We start from the raw sequence: 19,159 nt of genomic DNA, 5'->3' as shown, positions 1-19,159 counted from the left end.
TTTCTTCTGTCTTTTATACCAATACAGCTCCTCTGCTGAATCCCTTAATATACAGCTTGAGGAACAAAGATGTTAAAGGTGCCTTGAGAAAGACACTGAGTAAGAGAAAGTGTTGATATGAAAGATTGTCTTTGTCATGTACTTACAGGACTTGGAAGTTCAGTTTCATTAGTTCCATTTGTGTGGCCAATATCTTTCCCTTTTTCGTTGTTGCTGTTAATAGGGTGAAGAAAATTTGAGTCTCTTTTCAGTAATTTATTTCTACTTTTTAAAGATAATGACATCCATTCTTTACCACTGTCATGCCTAATTTATCTTTTTCTTTCACATGTATATTAAGAATTTTAGTGGAGAAATTTATGTATATGAAAGTATAATGATTTTCACCTTTTCTTCCTGTATAGAAAGGTTAATATTTGATAACGACCACATTGTGCTATGTGTCAAGGAAGTAGGGGAAATCACATAACACTGGCCTGCAGAAACTTTTGGTTACAGTATGTTTGTACTCAGGTCATTCCATCCTCCACTGGAGGATCCCCCTCTACAAAGCAGAGATAGAAGGCTCCACAGTAGAATTCCAGTTGCACACTCATATATGAAATCATTGTGAATTAAACATTTTCAGGAAAGAGCCCTCTTAGTTAATTTGTTAATTTGAGTCTTTTATTTTTTCTGGAGTAGTAGGCATGCTTTTTTTTTTTGAGCCTGACTGACTAAAATGGGGAGTTTAAACTTCAAAGTAGTATTTGGAGAATAAGCTAAGTTATGATAATGTTCTCCAATGAATAATATGCTTATTTCTTACTCTTTTGAGAAAAGGGCAAAACATTACTATTCTTAAGAAAATAAATCTGATGTTATCAAACTACAATTTAAACATTTTAAAGGTGACTTGTAAATATTTTGCTATTATTTAATTTTTCTAAACTTCATTACATATCTTGACATTTTGAAATTTAGCATAAGTAATCCACTCGTCTATTATCTTGGTCTCTTATCATTATTAAATCCTTGATTTAAACTTCAGGAAAACTATCCAATTATCCATCTGAAACCAATATTAACCTGCTTCATTTTTTTTAAAATTTTATTCATGCACATATTTACATATATTATATATAAAATGTGTATAAATGTAGGAAAATATTGTTTTGTGTTTTTTCTTGCTTATCATTTTTATTTTTAAAAATGTTTTCATGTGCATGTATGTGTGCTTGTATGAGATTAGGTGCACTATAGGCATGTAGGAGCCCACAGAGACCGGAAGAGGGCACGAGAAGTACAGGACTAGAGTTTCTTAATACTGTGAACTTCCATGTGGATTCACTGAACTGAACACAAGTCTTCTGTAAGAGCAGTAAATGCTTTCAACAACTGAGCCACGTCTCTTGCCCTAATAAAATTATTTTTTTTGTTGAAGGAAAAGTGTATTTAGAGAGTAATATCTTTGTTATTTTGTAGCTTATGCATTTTGTAATCATTTGGCTATGTTTTCCTCTTTCTGACTGTATTATACCATCCTTTTTTGTCCAATACTTATGAGTCCTATCTTCCTGAAAATACTGTTGTATTGCTAAGACTTGAAGAGAGTTTTATTTATGGGTTTCCATTACATTGTTTAGTTTTCCCTGTTGTAACATGTGTTCAACTTATTATTAATTCACACACACACACACACACACATATATATATATATATGAATAAAGTTCAACTGAAAGCTAATTCTTTTTTTTTTAGAAAAATTGGTCTTTATATATTTGTAGTGAGAAATCCTGAGAATGTGTATTAAAGAAAAGAAAATGGATGAAAGGAATATTCCAATGCCACCCACCACATAAGAGAATGTATAACCAAATAGAGTAAAAAATATTAATACTCATTTTAGCATAACAGACAATGGTAATGAAGGGTCATGTTTACTGAGAATTTTGATGTATCACCAGAATCACCATGTTTTAAATGATCTAGTTGAAATTCCACAATTACCAGGTCTACAAAGTGCAGGTATTGCCTTGTCCTTCCCTGAAGGGTTTTATAATTTGATATTTGTGGGAAAAGTAGATATTGACTTTAAATGTATCCTTGTTAGAGTTTCCAGGCATTTAGAAATGGACATATTTATTTATTTTATTATTTATCTATCATCATCTATTATCAAAGTCTTTATTTTAAAAATAAAAAATAATAGCTTTATCATAAACACATGGGAATAAAACAAATAACATGCTGAAATTAACCAGACCCAAAGTCTAAATATCTCAATAAACTTCTATACAGTTAGAGTAGGCATTTTGAAGCTACAGATCTTTACACTGGCTTTTATCTTTTTACTTTTGAATATAGAATATATTTTGATCTACTAATGCACAACTAAAAATGAAAAAAATATGATAGGATTAGAACTATGCTTTGCATCTATCATCTTTAAATCTGTCTACATTGAACTAAAAGTCTGGGACCACTTTTCATTATGTTCTAGAGGGTATTTACTCATGCATGGGTTATAAAAAGACTAATGGTGTCTTCTTAAATGCAAGAGAGTTTAATTTGCCCCATTTCACCAGCAGGCAAGCCAGTGGGAGACCTGTAAGTATCAGGATTTCTTCCCTATCTGTAAAATGAAAACAAGTTTGGGAGAGACTGATGGAGGTTATCTACTCCTGTTTCAGTCTGTCATCCTAGCATCTTGAGAGGACAACTCCTAGGTTCTGTGACAGTTGTACTGGTGGCATTCTGATTTGATCAACTAAATTTTCCTTAATATACTAAAACAAAGAGGCAATTTTGAGTAGCTACTGGGATTCATCAGATTTAAAAACTGAAGCTCTGATGTTTTATTTGAAACACATTTTTAAAATGTATTGTCTTGCAAATTTTACTGTGTATAATCAATGTATGTGATATTGTGTTACCTAAGAACATGTTCATGCAAGAACATGTTTTGCATGCATCACATTCCCCTGTACTTTTCTATCTTACCTTCTCCACCACTCCTTCTCTTCTTAGTCCTTTCCATTCCCTTGAAAAGTTTCATTTCTACTTTCATGTTATATGCAGACACAGTTTCATATATGTATATAAAATCCAAGAATCACAAATGAGAGAAAAATATATGCCATTTTCCTTTCTGAGAAAGTCTTAATTTGCCAGAATGATTATGTACAGTTGTATCTATTTTCCTGCAAATGATATAACTTTGCTTTCCTTTATGGCTGAAAACTTTCTTTTCCGTAAATGTGCCACATTTTCATCAGCCATTTCTCTGCTGTTGGACATTTAGTTTCGTCTATACCATAACTGTTATGACTGGCTCTGCAATAAACACTGGTATACAGGTATCTCTATGACATATTGGCTTGGAATCCTTCAAATGAGTGCCTAGGAGTCATGGATCTTATTATAGAGTTGTTTTGGGGATTTTGAGAAACTTCCATGCTCATTCTGTGTTGGCTAGACTAGCTTACTATTCACATCAGCTGTGAATAAGGATTTCTTTTTGTCCATAAACTTGCCAATATCTGAACTTTTTATTCTTTGTATTTTTGTAAATAAAAACCATGTATTATTTTAAATATAGAAATACAGCTTACACGTTAAATAACATTATAATAGAAAATTTTGACATAGTTTCAAAGAAAAGCAAGGGAATTCTTTTTCAGGTTAACAATAGCCCCCCATTTTTTTTATTCTTCTCTCATGCAACACATCCAAACCACAGCCTCCCCTTCACCCACTTCCTCCCGTTTTTCTCCCTCTACCATCTCTCCTAAATCCACTACTGCTCCATTTCTCCTCAGAAAAGAGCAGGCTTCCCAGACATTGCAACCAAACACAACATAACAAGATGCACTGACTATCTCTGGTCTAGTTGTAATAACACATCCAGCATATGCCTAACCTAGCAGCAAATACTCTCACATCAGACACAGAGCAAAAAGGAAGTCACATGCCCAGGTCACAATGCAAAACTACTAAGGATATGAGAGACCAAAACAGAATGCTACACACAAATCCACTAGTATTACCAATGAGAATATTATAGAAGAACCCCAAAACACAGAATTTATTTATTTATTTATTATTAAGAAATTTTCTGTTCATTTTACATACCAAATACAGGTGCCTCTCTTCTCACTCCTCCTGTCCCCAAGCCTCCAAGCCCCCAACAAATGCTCCATTCCCACCTCCTTCAAGGCAAGGACTCTCACGAGGAGTAGGCAGAGCTGAACAACATTCAGTTGAGGTAGGTCCAACCCTGCCCCCAAACCAAAGCTGTGTAATGTGTCCCACCATAGGCACTGGGCTTCAAAAAGCTCACTCATACAGAAGGGATGTGTCCTGATTCCATGGCCAGGGGCCCCTTTGTAGGTCAAGCTAAACAACTGCAGAGGGCCTAGTCCAGACACATGGAGGCTTGACAACTATTGGTCCACAGTTCATGAGTTCCCACTAGTTTGATTTGATTGCCTCTGTACATTTTCCCATCATGATCTTGATGCCCCTTGTTCATAGAATCCACTTCCCTCTCTTCCACTGGATACCTGGAACTCAGCCTGGTGCTTGACTGTAGATCTCTGCACTTGCTTCTATCATTTACTCAATAGAAAGTGGCCCTATGACAACACTTAGGGTATTCACCAATGTAATTACTGGAGTAGGCCAGTTCATCTACCTTCTCCATTATTGCTAGTAGTCTAAGATGGGGTCATCCTTGTAGATCCCTGGGAACTTCCCTAGCACCCTGTTTCTCCCTTTTCCCTTGATGTCTCCCTCTATCATGGTATCTCATTCCTTGCTCTTCCACTCCGTCTCTGTTCCAGCTTGACCATCACATTCTCTTATGTTCTCATCCCCCATCCCCTACCTGCCCTCTATTGCCCATCCCCCATAACCCAGTTTGCTCACAGAGATCTCATCTATTTCCTCTTCCCAGGGCAATCCATGAGTCAGTCCCTTTTAGAATTCTCCTCGTTTGCTAGCTTCTCAGGAGCTGTGGGTTGTAGTCTGGTTATCCTTTGCTTTACATCTAGTATCCACTTATGAGTGAGTACATGCATGTTTGTCCTTCTGAAAAACACAGAATTAAAAAAAGACTCATTTACTTTATCAAATAATTCAAGTACATTAAAAATGAACCCAAGAGGATAAGAATAAACACCTGAGTGATGTTCAAGGAAACAAATATATGTTGCTGACTGAAAGAGTGTAAGAGCCAGAGGGCACAGAGGACACCAAGAAAACAAGGCCTTCTAAATCAATCTGAGCAAAGCTCATGTGAACTCACAGAGAATGAGGCAGCATGTTTAGGTACTGTATAGTTCTGCAACAGGTATTCTGAGTATTTATTTTGTTTTCTTGGATTATATTTTACTTTGTTGTATTAATATTAATTAATTAATTATTATCTAGCCACTAGGGTAATGATTAACAACAGAACTGTTATTTATATTTATAACTGCTGAGAGAGAAAAATCAGTTTCTTCCACATGGGTATGTGAACCACTCTAGGACAGGCCTCATGTTCAGGAGGAGTTGACCAACTTATAATGGACTGACTCCACATTTTTTTTGTGTTTTTATTTGGTTACAGTTTGGTGGATTTTGATTGGTGTAACAGTGGCATGAATATGTTGGCAGTATCCTACAATTCTAAAATAGGATTCAAGACCCACTCAATAGAAGGAAAATCATATCCAGTAGTAGAAGCCTTGCCAACTACTCAGAGCTAATGAGGTTGTAGAGGAGAATCTACAAATGCCACTTTACTAAAACAGCACAAACTCTAACTTATTGGTGAAATTATTAATGCCACTCCACATGGTTAAAAGGGAGGTTTATTTTGTGGAATAACTTACAAGTGAAGGAATAGTTTACAGGTTCTGGAAAAGGTGTGGGGCAGTCCGGCAGTGTTCTCTGGAGAACTCTGCTTGGTCTACCTCCAGCATCCAGGGTCCAGGAACCAAGAGAGCCGGCACATCTGGGTCTCCGGTCTTCAGGGTCCTCTCTCAACCCCACCTTGTAGGTGTGAAAGTTACCGAAGCCTCAGTGGGGGTTGGATCTTCCAGATCAAAGCTGAAATGGCTACCCACTACATCAACTAGATTCTAAATATTTCTTCTTATGCCCATAGTTAAGTAAATTTATTATCCTTCATTAAAGAAACTTCTCTGTGCAACACATGGAAACCACTATAAAAAAAACTACAAACAATCAAAATACAGAGCTAGATCAAGTCCCAAATGATACATCTATGACATACTACTGCAGGCTCAATGATCATTGCAGGAGGGCTGGTGGAAAGATTGTAAGAGCCAGAGGAACAGGGAATTTGTTGTGAGATTATGTATCCCAGAAATATCAGAAGCTACACCCATGAAGTCTCAGGAACATGGTGGCTAACTATGATCTGAACAAGGATGATATCAATAGATGTGCTTATGTAGATTAAGGAAAGTTCAGTGCTTCTCAAACCCTAGAGAAAGCACTAGAGTCAACTAAGAAATACTGAGAGCAGAAAGGGAGAAATGGTCTTCCCATCTAAGAGCACAACAATTGGTTATCCAGTGTGAAAAGATCATCCTGGAAAATGTGCATGTAACTAATATTTACACAGACAGGACAGGTTGCATTTTTATACTTAGCATCTATATTTCCATACATAAGCACACACACACACACACACACACACACACACACACACACGTATAAACAAAGAAACAGAGATAATGAATTTTAATAAAGATGGAAGAGAGAATATATTGGAGGAGGTAGAGGAGGGAGGAAATGGAGAGGGAAATGATGTGCCTATAATTTCAAAACAAAGTACTTAAATAAAAAGCAACTTAGTGTAGAAAGGTTCTACACTTCTAGATAACAATCTGTTACTGAGAGAAATAAGGGAAGGATCCTGGAGGCAGGAGCTGAAGCAGAGGCCAGGGAGGATCATTACTTATTAGCTTGCTCTTCGTGGCTAGCTCAGCTGCTTTCTTATAGAACCCAGGAAAACCTGAGAAGAGATGGCACTGCACAAGTTGAACAAAGCCTTTCTACATTAACCATCAGACCAAAAAGAAAAAATTCAAACAGGCTTGTTAACAGGCCAATCAGGTGAAGGCAATTTCTCAGTTGAGATTTCTTCTTTCCAAATGACTCTAGCTTGTATCAAGTTGATATAAAACTAGCCAGCACACCATGTACAGAACAATGACTAACATTTACTCAACAGACCCATACTTGATGTAGAATTATTAAAAAAGAATAGTTCATATCTGGTAAACATCTGGATTTCCCAGTATATTTTCTCAGTGAGTTATTACCTAGATGAGACAGTTATACTTGGACAACAATCCAAAAACATTGAAGTATTAATTTGTGTCTTTGATTAGGGGTTAATATATTATTTACTTGATAGAGACCCTGACCAAAGTAAGTACTTTATTAGAGTGTTAAAATCACTCTTAACACAAACATAAATATAAATAATGTATACTTCCATCTGTGTAGGGCAATTATGTTAAAGTCACCATGAATCTCTATAAATTGAGTACCACCAGCACCTCAGAGCCTTTTCTGTTCTCTGTGAATGTGAACTTTATAGATTCATGATTTAAATGGGTCCTTGACATTTTCCTTTCAAACCACATGTACAAAAAGAAGGTAGGAAGAACACAAATGGCCGTAGAATGGTGTCTTCTAATGTCTGAAACTATCACAGGCAATGTCTTGAGGACAAATAGGGAACATGTGTTCCAGAGGAGAGGGCAAGAGCTGGCAGCTGTTCCTGAGTGGTCTAATCCTATTGCTGCAATAGTAGTGACCTGCGATTAAACCAGATATGGTATGCAAGAATCTACTGCTCAACCGAAGACTGTAGTATAGGTATCAATATCAAAAAGCATGACATAGTTCACTCTTTACTGTTTCCATTTATTTTGTAGACCAGCTGAAATTATGAATGCATTCATTCAATTTCAGTTAATAATAAATCTAAAAATACAAAATTTGGAAGATAGTTACTAGACTGTTTCTTATTTTAGGATTGTTCTTACAGGCTGTTTTCGGCACATTTGTACTCACAAATTACTCTCTATCTTGTGATAGTTTGATCATAGTAAGTAAACTTTGTACAATCCATTCTCTACCAAGACACTGCTCACTCAGATAAAAGCTCCCTAAAGCATTTCGGAATGTTTTGTATGAGAACTCAGATTCTTACTTCATCCAGTCATCCACAGACACAGTGATCATTATCATTTCCTACAAAAGGAAGCATAAACTTGTGTCATGAAAAAATAATGATGTAACAAAAGCATAATAGGTGTAAAGATAGATCATAAAGCAACACATAACAGACAAACTTCAAGGAAGACATGTTGCCTCATATTTCATTTCAGTGTAATAAAACTAAATATATATGGGGAAAAGAGGTAGGCATGAAATCAAGGGCCTGAAGATTCATACCCTGATTAAAGAACCTTAAATGATTTTGTAAATTGTTAACTTACCTGAGCTTCAGTATCCCATTCACATAATGAAAATATTTTCACTCAAAATGTGTGAGTTTATATTTCTAAGTTAATGCCACACAGCTGACAGGTGACTGTTTACACATAGTATTTACATATGAAATGCATGGAAAGATATGCATGTACTCAAAATAGACTTCTAAAAGGGATATTTTCTCACCCAGTGGACAAAGACAAGAAAATAGACAAAAAGAGATATCAAGTGACTGTTTCAAGTAGCAAATATGATTGATCTTGTAAGGAAGTATAAATGTCTCAAATATATGATGGTAATGAAGTATAAATTACCAATCTTTTTGTTAAATATAATTATAATTAACAAAAATATGTTTGATGATGTAATTATGAGTAGAAATTGTACATATTGAAAATACACATAGCCTACTGTAAAAAAAATTACAAACAATTCAATATCCAATTTCCATCTCCATATGAAGAAATTACAATGAAATAAAGCTGCCACTGAAAATATACATAGAGAACCTGTCTGTGTTGTATCTATATGGAGATTGGATTGTGACTAAACATTCTGTTCAGGGTTTTTTTCAAAGCAACTTTGACATCTTTGTTCCTTAAGCTGTAGATTAAAGGGTTCATCATGGGAACCACAATGCTGTAAAATATGGAAGAGAACTTTGCCTCATCCATAGATACAGCTGAAGAGGGTTTGAGATACATAAATGCACTTGACCCAAAGAACATAGAAACCGCTATTATGTGGGAACTGCAAGTGCTGAAGGCTTTGGACTTGCCAGCAGTGGAATGTATTTTGAGGATGCTGGAGAGGATGAAGCCATAAGAGGTAAAGATCACAACTGTGGGCACAATAATGTCTTTTCCTGTTTCAATGAACAGTTCTATCTCATTGACATAGATGCTGGTACAGGAGAGCTGCAGTAAAGGGAGGAGGTCACAGAAATAGTGATTGATGATGTCCCATCACAGAAGGTCAGTCTCAGGACACAACCAGTGTGGATCATGGCACCAGAAAGTCCCATGAAATATGAACCAATCATAAGATAGGAACATTTCTTTGGAGACATGATAACACTATACAAGAGTGGATTGCAGATGGCCACATAGCGATCATAGGCCATTGCTGTCAACACATAACATTCAGAAATTGCAAAAAAGCCAAAGAAGTAGAACTGAGTTATGCACCCCATGTAAGAGATAATGTTCTTCTCTAATATGAAGTTCATCAGCATTTTGGGTGTAATCAAAGAAGAATAACAGAGGTCTATGAAAGACAAGTTAAAGAGGAAAAAGTACATGGGTGTGTGAAGATGAGAATTTAACAAAATTAAAATGCTCAAGGCCAAATTTCCAATTGCAGTTATCATATATGTTATTAGAAAAATGAAGAAGAGGGGCATTTGGAGTTCAGGGTGGTCTGTTAAGCCCACGAGAATAAATTCAGTTACTGAAAAACCATTCGCCAGAGACATTCTTCTTTCAGGAATCTGTAGAGACGCAGGAATCTCACAGATCTTCCAATAATATCTACTCTCACCACGTTGAGATACAAGTAGGGATGTCTGCAAAGAATGAGCTGATATCAGTGAAACCATCTCACACTATCATGAAGTGAAATGGAAATCCCTTCCCCGTGTTAGAATCTCAGTTATATATAGCTGAAAATATTCATAACTGTGTCCATTGCTGAGCCTGGGGATTTTTTGTGTTAATATGATTAATTAACTAGAGAGAAGGGTGAAATGGAATTGTTGAGGATAGAATTCATTATACTCTCTTCTCTTTAGTCCTTCAGGTTGTTCTTAATATTGTTAGAGATTATAAAAACTTGGTGCTGACCACAGTTTGAACTGTGTGAAGTTAATATCAAAAGCTCTGATTCAATTTAAAAAAATGAAGGAATCAGAGTCTAGGAATGCTTAAGCTACTTCCAGGGTCTCAAAAAACCTCATGAATGTAAAGGAATATGAGATCTGTCCATGGGGAAGCAGATCACCCAGCAAGATACCACAAATGGAGTGTCTACTTATTCTCTGGACATCTTTACAGGATTAAACAAAAGAGTGAGAAAAGGGTACATCAAGATCCTCAGATTTTTCTCAAACTGGAGTCATATGTAAACATAAAATTCAGCACACTTGATAAAAGATCCTCCATAAACTTCCACATATGTACAATCTAGAAGAGTTGTGTAAACTGAAACCAAGGACTATGGCTGTTGTCCTCTGTGTAGTGAAAATCAGATACCTGGGCTAAATGGAAGGGAAATTCAATTGTATATTATAACAGGTTCTGGGGGATCTGAATTCAGCATTATTACAACAGTTGAGGATATTATAGTCTATACCTATGTTTGCTACAGGAAACAACTTAAATGGAAAATAATAAGTACTTATTTATCATATGTCAACTTTACACATTAATGATAATCATTATCTTAAATAAAAAGAAAAACACTATGAGGAATAGATTTTAAAACTTACCCAGTTTAAGACAAATAACCATGTTGATACCTAATTACTATTATTCTTCAATTTTCCTAGAAGGGTAATATTGAGCCCTGAGCCTTTAGTACTTTTGCTTTTTAAAAGGCCGATGTTAAAAAATGTCATTATGGGATGCCTTCTGGTCTGTTGCTCATAATTCATAATGCTACTGTCTTAGCTACAAAAATGTCAGAAGGTAAATAAACACTATTCCTTTTATCACACATGCCACTTGATGAGACTCCAGAAAAGTCATACAGGTATCATTTCCTTTTCCACTGAAATGATTAAGGTAAAAAGCTTCTTAATCTCTTCAACAGGTACATCACATACACTAAAGGAGGGAATGAGGTGATTACATTTATATGCTAGAACATGATGTACCTTTATTTCCTTAGAGATTGAATATTTTAACCAGACATGAACTTCCCTTTGGGGATTTTACATTCTTCATGTTTGAGCCAATATAAATCTCCCATCTTCCAATACTTTCTTATCTAAAGAAATTTGTTGTTGTTTCTTTATCTCTGTTTATGTTGTAATGCTAATATTCCAAAAGCCTATTCTCAAGGCTTTATTACTTTATCAAAATATTTGAATGAATGTAATAACACATTTCATGCATCATCTCCCTTAATCATTTTGCTAAAATATTAATTATCTTTGCTTTGCTAGTCTGTGGATGAACCACAGGACCTTGTACATATTAGACAAATACTTTGCCACTTGGCTACTCTCCAGCCTCCAAAATCACTATGTTTTCCACATATTTTACATGAGCATTAATTACTGCTTGATTACCCCTTTAGATGTAAAAACCAATAATTCACCCATGTTAGCATATTCTGTGTTTGAATCCCCAGAGTATACCTTCTCACAAATATAATAATTTGGAAAAGTTACTTTATATTTCTTTGACTATGGTTCTTCTGGTTAACCTATGGAGAATAAACACACTATGACATTTCCTGGATTATTATGTCAAACTAATGGATGAAATATTGCCATGCATAAAAGAAATAATGAAATTTTATACACAAATGAGCTCTTGGATTTATGGGAGTCTATGGCCAGATTACTTCATCATGAGTTTAAAATGCTCTAAATTCAAAGTATATTTAAATCCTGTGCTTAAATTATACTGTTGGTGTTACTAAGAATACTCAACACAGAAATTCTGGAAATTCTGGAAATGTGCAAACTACAACTTCTCCTACCTGTCAGGTACCAGACATGGTGTTGTACTGGTAATAGATTAAAGATGAGATTACTATGGGTACATGCTTGTCACATCTTTTCAGTTGCAGAAGAAACAATGACCAGTACATTGTCATTCTACCTTGCTACCTTGATTTATATTTGTTCATAGTATAAGAGTCAGCATATTTTGTGGTCTTGGAACTCTATTTTATGGCTCAGTAAATGACTCTCACATTATATAAATATTGTTCATTGGTTTCATATAGCCATCCATATTGTGTCTATATGTCAATATATTTGGTAAAATTTATTATGAATCATTTAAATCTTCTTGAAGAGGCATGCTCTCATAGGTTGAATCTTTTGAGACCACCTCTAATCGATTATGAATTCCATGCCAGCTTGTCATGTCCAAAAACTTTCATGGTAAACTGAGCTACATAATGAGACACAATATCAAAAATGCAATACCCCCTAAAAATTGGAGAAACAAAATTAATTAAAAATTGAATCAAATTTTGTTTTACACATTATAGTAAGAATTGTCAAACTTTTTCTGCAAAGTAGGATAGTACTTAATTTATGGTCTGTAGAACATTACTGTATACAAAGTCTGTTTTTGTTAAACAGAAAGTGAGTGTGGGCAAACTTCTACCAAATTTTACTTTTAGATACTGAGGTTATACTATATTTGTGTGGGTATTTTGTGTCACAAATGGAGCCTGGGAGTCAATGAGCAACACAAAGTGGCAGGGGGATAAGGAAAGAAAGAATGAATCAGCCAATGATGTAACTACATGGATCTCAACCATTTTACTACTCTTTTAAATTTTGTATGTATGGATACAAGTGGGTATGTTGTGTTATACACATGCATGCGGTGTGGGGCTATATGTATGCATGAAGGCCACAGGAAGACTTCTCATGTCCTGCTCTGTCATCCTTCATCTTATCCTTTAAGACAGGGTCACTAATGAATCACAGAGGTAGGGTGGTGGCCAGCCCCAAAAATCTTGGAGACATATTATGTGCATGGCCACACCTGGTTTTTCATATGAGTTCTAGAAACTTGAATTCATTCATGTCTCATGGTTCCTTAGCAAGTACCTTTACTTGACTAGTGATGGAAATCATCAACTCTTCTAATAATAAGAGTGGATCAATGTATTAAAAACAAGATGTGAATATCAGGAAGTATATCAAGAGCTTAGCCCACACTGCTACTCACCTTCTGAGGAGTGTGCTGTCACTTAAGATCCCACCCTGGGTGTTTTCTTAGCTGAGTATTTTTACTCACTGCTAGTGAGTCTCTGAGGTCAGGGAGCATGAAATGATTTCATCCCCTATCCCAAGTCATCCTTTGAGTCCTTGAACACCCTGAGACTTTTGACGCCAACTCAGGTTTCACTCTGAGGTTATGAGGTATGCCAAAACTTTGGAAACCATCACAAATTTTCTTGTTTGGTCAAAAAGCATGTGATGTCTTCATGCCTCTATTCTGGTGCTCTCTGATGTCAAGGAACACTCTGAGACCCTGGGCACAATGGCAGTCCAAACACTCTTTAGATTTTTCATTCTACCTATACCTTATACACTATCCAAGTCACTACACCATTTTGTCCTTGTGTCCTTTCTATTGCTTTGATAAAACATGCTAACAAAAGAAACTTTAAGGTACAAAGGGTTATCATTATGGGTGAGTCTAACAGGAACTACAGGCAGCAGTCATTATCACAGTCAAGGGCAGAGAAATAATGAATGCATGTATCTCTATATTCAACTTGTTTTGTCCATTCTTCCACAGTCTTGGACCCAAATCTAAGGAATTATGCTACCCACAGTGGCATACACATCAATTAGTATAATCAAGCTGATCCCTACAGGTATGCCCACAGGCCAACTTGATCTGGACTATCTTTTATTGAAACTCTTCTCAATTGATTTTACCACTTTTAAATTTTGACTTCAAACTACTTGTAAACATCCTAAGCATCGGGACCAGTGTATTATCAAAGAGGAAATCATATTCTCTTTGAGTTTCCAATTGTTTCTTGAGGAGCAAAGAGACCAATACATAAAATACTGTGAAGAAAACTGCATATCAACTCTCTTGTCAGATACCATTAGCATGTAGTTCCACATAGATCTTTGACAGCAGTGACTCCACTTGAGAAAGATGTATGTCATACTGATTATTCACCACTCTCCAATACACTTGGAGAGATTTCAGCTCAACTCTCTATGTTTACTGTGATTTCAGTGTTCAGACATGCGTATTTTCTACAAAAGGCATAATAAATAAGTCTCTTCCCTTATCAAGGGCTCATGTAAATTAATGGTGAACCACCCACTGACAGTGACAGAAAAAGCAAATCTGTGGACTGATGGAAAAATTTCCATGTTGATCTCAATAATAGACATGTCTACATATTCATTTTGGGGATGATTTTTAACTATATATCCTTGAAAGTTATATGATATAGAATGCAAATATGCTACATGCCAAAGCTCAAACTTTCATATTGTTACATATTGTGCATATTTCTTGTTGTGTATACATAGCATATTGGTAGAATCTCAGAGTCTTTTATGTCCCACAAATGTTGAAATTGTGTACAAATGTGTCTTTCTTGTATATAAATGTCTGACCCAATGTTTAAGCAGAAACAGTGAGTAATTGAGTCAATATGTATTTATTCTTGCAATGAGCATGTAGTTTCCATGGAATCCAAGGCTAAATTGACAATTATCTTCACCTTAATGTGCTGAAACAGAGGAGAAATGGGTCCCTATGACATATAGTTAAAGTTACACATCCATTTCATAAAAACATATGGTTTTTAAATGTGTCTCTTTGTGCATATGTGTTTATATGTCTATATATATTTGTACAGACATGAAAATATATACACATGTATATGTATATATGTATGATTATAAATTTCAATATAAATAGGAGCAGAATGTTCTTAACAAATACTAGAGGAAGAAGATATAAATCATTTCATGTTCTATTTTTAATAATTTTTGAGATTATAATATAGTTAGATTATTTCTATGTAACACAAATTGCTAAAAGGTCTTATTAATAAAAATCCCAGAGCCAAATATTGTGGTGAAAACTGAGAGATCAGAGGACTAGAACAAGCCACATCCAACTTCACCTCACCAACTCCTCAGCTGATCCTGTTTCCAAGAATCCTTAGACTGAAAGTCTTTTGAGTCCTCACTCCTGAGGATCTCAGTTGAACTGCTTAAGAGTCTCTAGTTCCTGGTCCTCATGCCGTATATTCCTTTCTGCTTCCTGCCATCGCTTCCTGGAATAAAAGGCATATGTGCTGTGGATATAACTCTATATAAATAAAACACTGATGGCCAGTGACCAGACAGGAAGTATAGGCGGGACAAGGAGAGAGGAGAATTGGGGAAACAGGAAGAAGGGGGGAGAGACACTGCAGCCACCGCCAGGACAAGCAGCATGTAAAGACGCCGGTAAGCCACCAGCCACATGGCAAGGTATAGATTTATAGAAATGGGTTAATTTAAGATATAAGAACAGTTAGCAAAAAGCCTGCCATGGCCATACAGTTTATAAATAATATAAGCGTCTGAGTGATTATTTTATATGTGGATTGTGGGACTGGGGGCTTGGTGGAACCTGGAGAGAAGCCCTCCAGCAACACATATGTACTTCCCAAGCAAAGGCATAAGATCTCAAGTGCTGGGATTAAAGGCATGTGCTACCTCACCTGGCTCTGTTCCCAGTGTGGTCTTGAACTCACAGAAATCCAGAGGGATCTCTGCCTCCCAAGTGCTAGAATTAAAGGTGTGTGCCATCACTACCTGGCTTCTGTGTTTAATCTAGTGGCTGGCTCTGTCCTCTGATCCTCTGATCCTCTGATAAGTTTTATATGGGTGCACAAATAAAATATCACAACATTTCTACCTTTTCTTTCTTCTCTCCAAATCCACCCATGTACCCCCACCTTTTGCTTTATTTAAAATTCAAGTATTCTTTTTCTTTAATTGTTGTTTCTTTGTCAGGAGTATTCTTAATATACAAATGTGAAATGATATTTTTATTAAGGCTGTCATACATACACATTATATATACACGTATGTATACATGTATTAAGTATTTCTTCTCTTTTGTTGTTTGTTATTATAGACATTATCACTGGGGATATTGAACAATTTTCCCATGTTAATTAAAATAATATTAAGTTGTCTGCATGCCTATGTGGAGAACTGGCCATATTTGCTATTTGAAATCAAATATGAAATCCTCTTTGTGTCTCATGTGTATATAATATGTGTATTTATGCATACATAAATTAAGTGACAAATACATATGCCTGTCAAATAATTATTTCCTTTTCATGGTAGGGACTACAAGAGACAAATGGCAACAAACAGAATCATTCAGAATCCAGGTAAGCTTACTAAGTATGTGACACAAGAATGATATTTAGTCAAAGACTCCTAGCAGTAGTGGGGAGGGTACCTGAACTGTCCTTCCCATGTAATCAATTAGTGACTAACCTAATTGTCATCATAGAACCTACATGCAGTAATTGATGGAAGCAGGTGTAGTAATCCACAGCCAAGCACTGGACTGAGCTCCTGGAGATCAGTTGAAGAGAGAAAGAGGAGGGGTCATATGAGCACGGAAGGATAAAGATCATGATGGGGAAAACCACAGAGACAGCTGACCTGAATTAGTAGGAGCTCAAGGACTCTGGACTGACAGCTGGGGAACTTGCATGGGACTAAATTAGGCCTTCTGAATGTGGGTGACAGTTGTGTGGCTTGATATGTTTGTGGGTCCACTGGCAGTGGGACTAGGACTTATCCTGTTTTCATGAACCAGCTTTTAAGAGTTCATTCCCTATGGTAGGATAAATTGCTCAGCCTTGATTCGGGCAAGAGGGGCTTGGTTCTGCCCCAACATGGTATGCTAGCATGTGTTGACTTTCCAAGGGAGTTCTTACTCCCTATGAGAAGTGGATGGGAGTGGGGTGGAGATTTGGGTGGGGGCAAGAGAATGGGAGGGAAAGGGAACTGTGGTTGGCATATAAAATGAAAACAATATTTAAATAAAAAAAACCATAAAAAGTAATATGGGAATAGGAAGAAGAAGAGTGCTAGGGATGTCCCCAGGAATCCACAATGAGGACTCCATCATAGACTACTGGCAATGGTCAAGAGGGTGCCTGAGCTGACATACTCTGGTGATCAGATGGCTGAATATCCTAACTATCATCATAGAACCCTCATCCAGTGACTGATGGAACCAGATGCAGAGATCCATGACTGGGTCCCAGGCAGAGCTCCAGGAGTCCAATCGACAAGAGAGAGGAGGGATTCTATGAGCAAGAGATATCTTGACCATGATTGGAAAAAGTACAGAGACAACCTGCCAAACTAGTGGAAACACATGAACTGTAGACCAATAAATAGCTCCCATGGTACTGGATCAGGCCCTCTGGATAAGTGAGACAGTTGTTTAGCTTGAACTGTTTAGCCCCGCCTCCCCCCCCCCTGCAGTGGGACTGGGACCTGTCCCTAGTGTATGAGCCAGCTTTTTGGAACCTAGTGCCTATGGTGAAACACTTTGCACAGACTTGGTGCAGGGAGGAGGGGCTTAGACCTGCTTCTGCTGAGTGTACCAGGCTCTGCTGACTCCCAGTGGGAGACTTTGCCTTGGAGGAGGTGGCAATGGGGGCTGGGTTGGGGGTGGATGGAGGAAGGAGGGAGGACAAGGGAGTCTGTGACTGATATGTAGGATGAATGGAAAATTTCTTAATTAAAATAATAAAAAATTAAATCTATTATAAAAATGTAATAAAGTTTTAAAATAATCACATATAAAGTTCAATCTAAAAATCCACACAAAATCTGATCAACTTGCAATTTAATTTTTCTTTATCATTTTACACACAGAGATTTCAATTTCTTGAATCTTTGACCTGTTACCTTTAACTTCTATTCCTTCCCAGTACCTTATCTAAATGCCTCTTAAAATATTTTGAGCATTTTCCCAAAGAAGTCAGACCCTAGCTTTACCAACAAAACATGCATCGTAAGTTTTTAAAAAAGAAAGAGCCAGCAAACAGTTTTATTGAATAAATATGGCTGCCACCAAAAAAAATTACTAAGGTAAATCTATAGTTCATCATAAAAAAAATAAGAATACACCATAAATAAGTCATATTTCATTTTAAGTGGAAGGTATATTAAACAGGGTGGTAGGTTTGAAATCAAGAGTCCAAATGTTCATGTACTTTAAGAATCCTGTGTCATTATGTAAACTATTAATCTCATGAGCTTTAATATTATATGTTTGTAATAGTGTATTTTAGCAATAAAATGTGCTTGTTTATATTTAAAAGGTAAACATAAAACATGTAGTAAAACAATGTTATATGCACCATAAGTACACCTGCAATGTACCCACATTAGACAATGGTCAATACAGAAATATCTATACCTATTAAATACTGGCATTAGAGAGTAATACATTCTTGTCCAGTAGAGTATTGAAAGACACAAACACAGAGACACAAAGAGGATTTCATATTTCATTTCAAACGGCAAATATGGCCAGTTCTCCACATAGGCATGCAGACAACATAATATTGTAATCAATATGAGAAAATGTTCAATAACAGTCTATTATAACAAAAACAAAAGAGAACTACTTAATGCTATTTTGAAAGAGGTACAAAAGCATCAATTCTACACACAGTGAAAAAACAAAACATATATAAAAGAAAATGATGAGGATAACTTCTAATTTCAATGAATATGAAAAGAAACAAAACTGACATTAAAATATTTTAAACAAAACATATTAAATATAATATATTATGTATAAAATACATTAAATTCAAAAATATCATATCAAAAATAGCAAACAGATACTCTCCCCATGGTTTACCTACAGGCTCAGAGAGATTCAGTGTCTGA

At 36.0% G+C, this 19,159-nt stretch overlaps 1 protein-coding gene across 1 annotated transcript; it reads right to left on the bottom strand.

Moving 5' to 3' along the window:
- Positions 1-9,026: 9,026 nt before the first annotated feature.
- On the bottom strand, positions 9,027-9,976 carry LOC114688080 (olfactory receptor 145-like). Its single transcript, XM_028862685.1, is given in 2 exon segments — positions 9,027-9,460; positions 9,463-9,976. Coding segments are annotated over 2 exon segments (948 nt in total).
- Positions 9,977-19,159: the final 9,183 nt, after the last annotated feature.

Source organism: Peromyscus leucopus, unplaced genomic scaffold, assembly GCF_004664715.2.
Source record: "Peromyscus leucopus breed LL Stock unplaced genomic scaffold, UCI_PerLeu_2.1 scaffold_1315, whole genome shotgun sequence".
Lineage (NCBI taxonomy): Eukaryota > Metazoa > Chordata > Mammalia > Rodentia > Cricetidae > Peromyscus > Peromyscus leucopus.
Note: the sequence above shows the minus strand (reverse complement) of the source record. Positions and strands in the feature narration are given on the sequence as shown.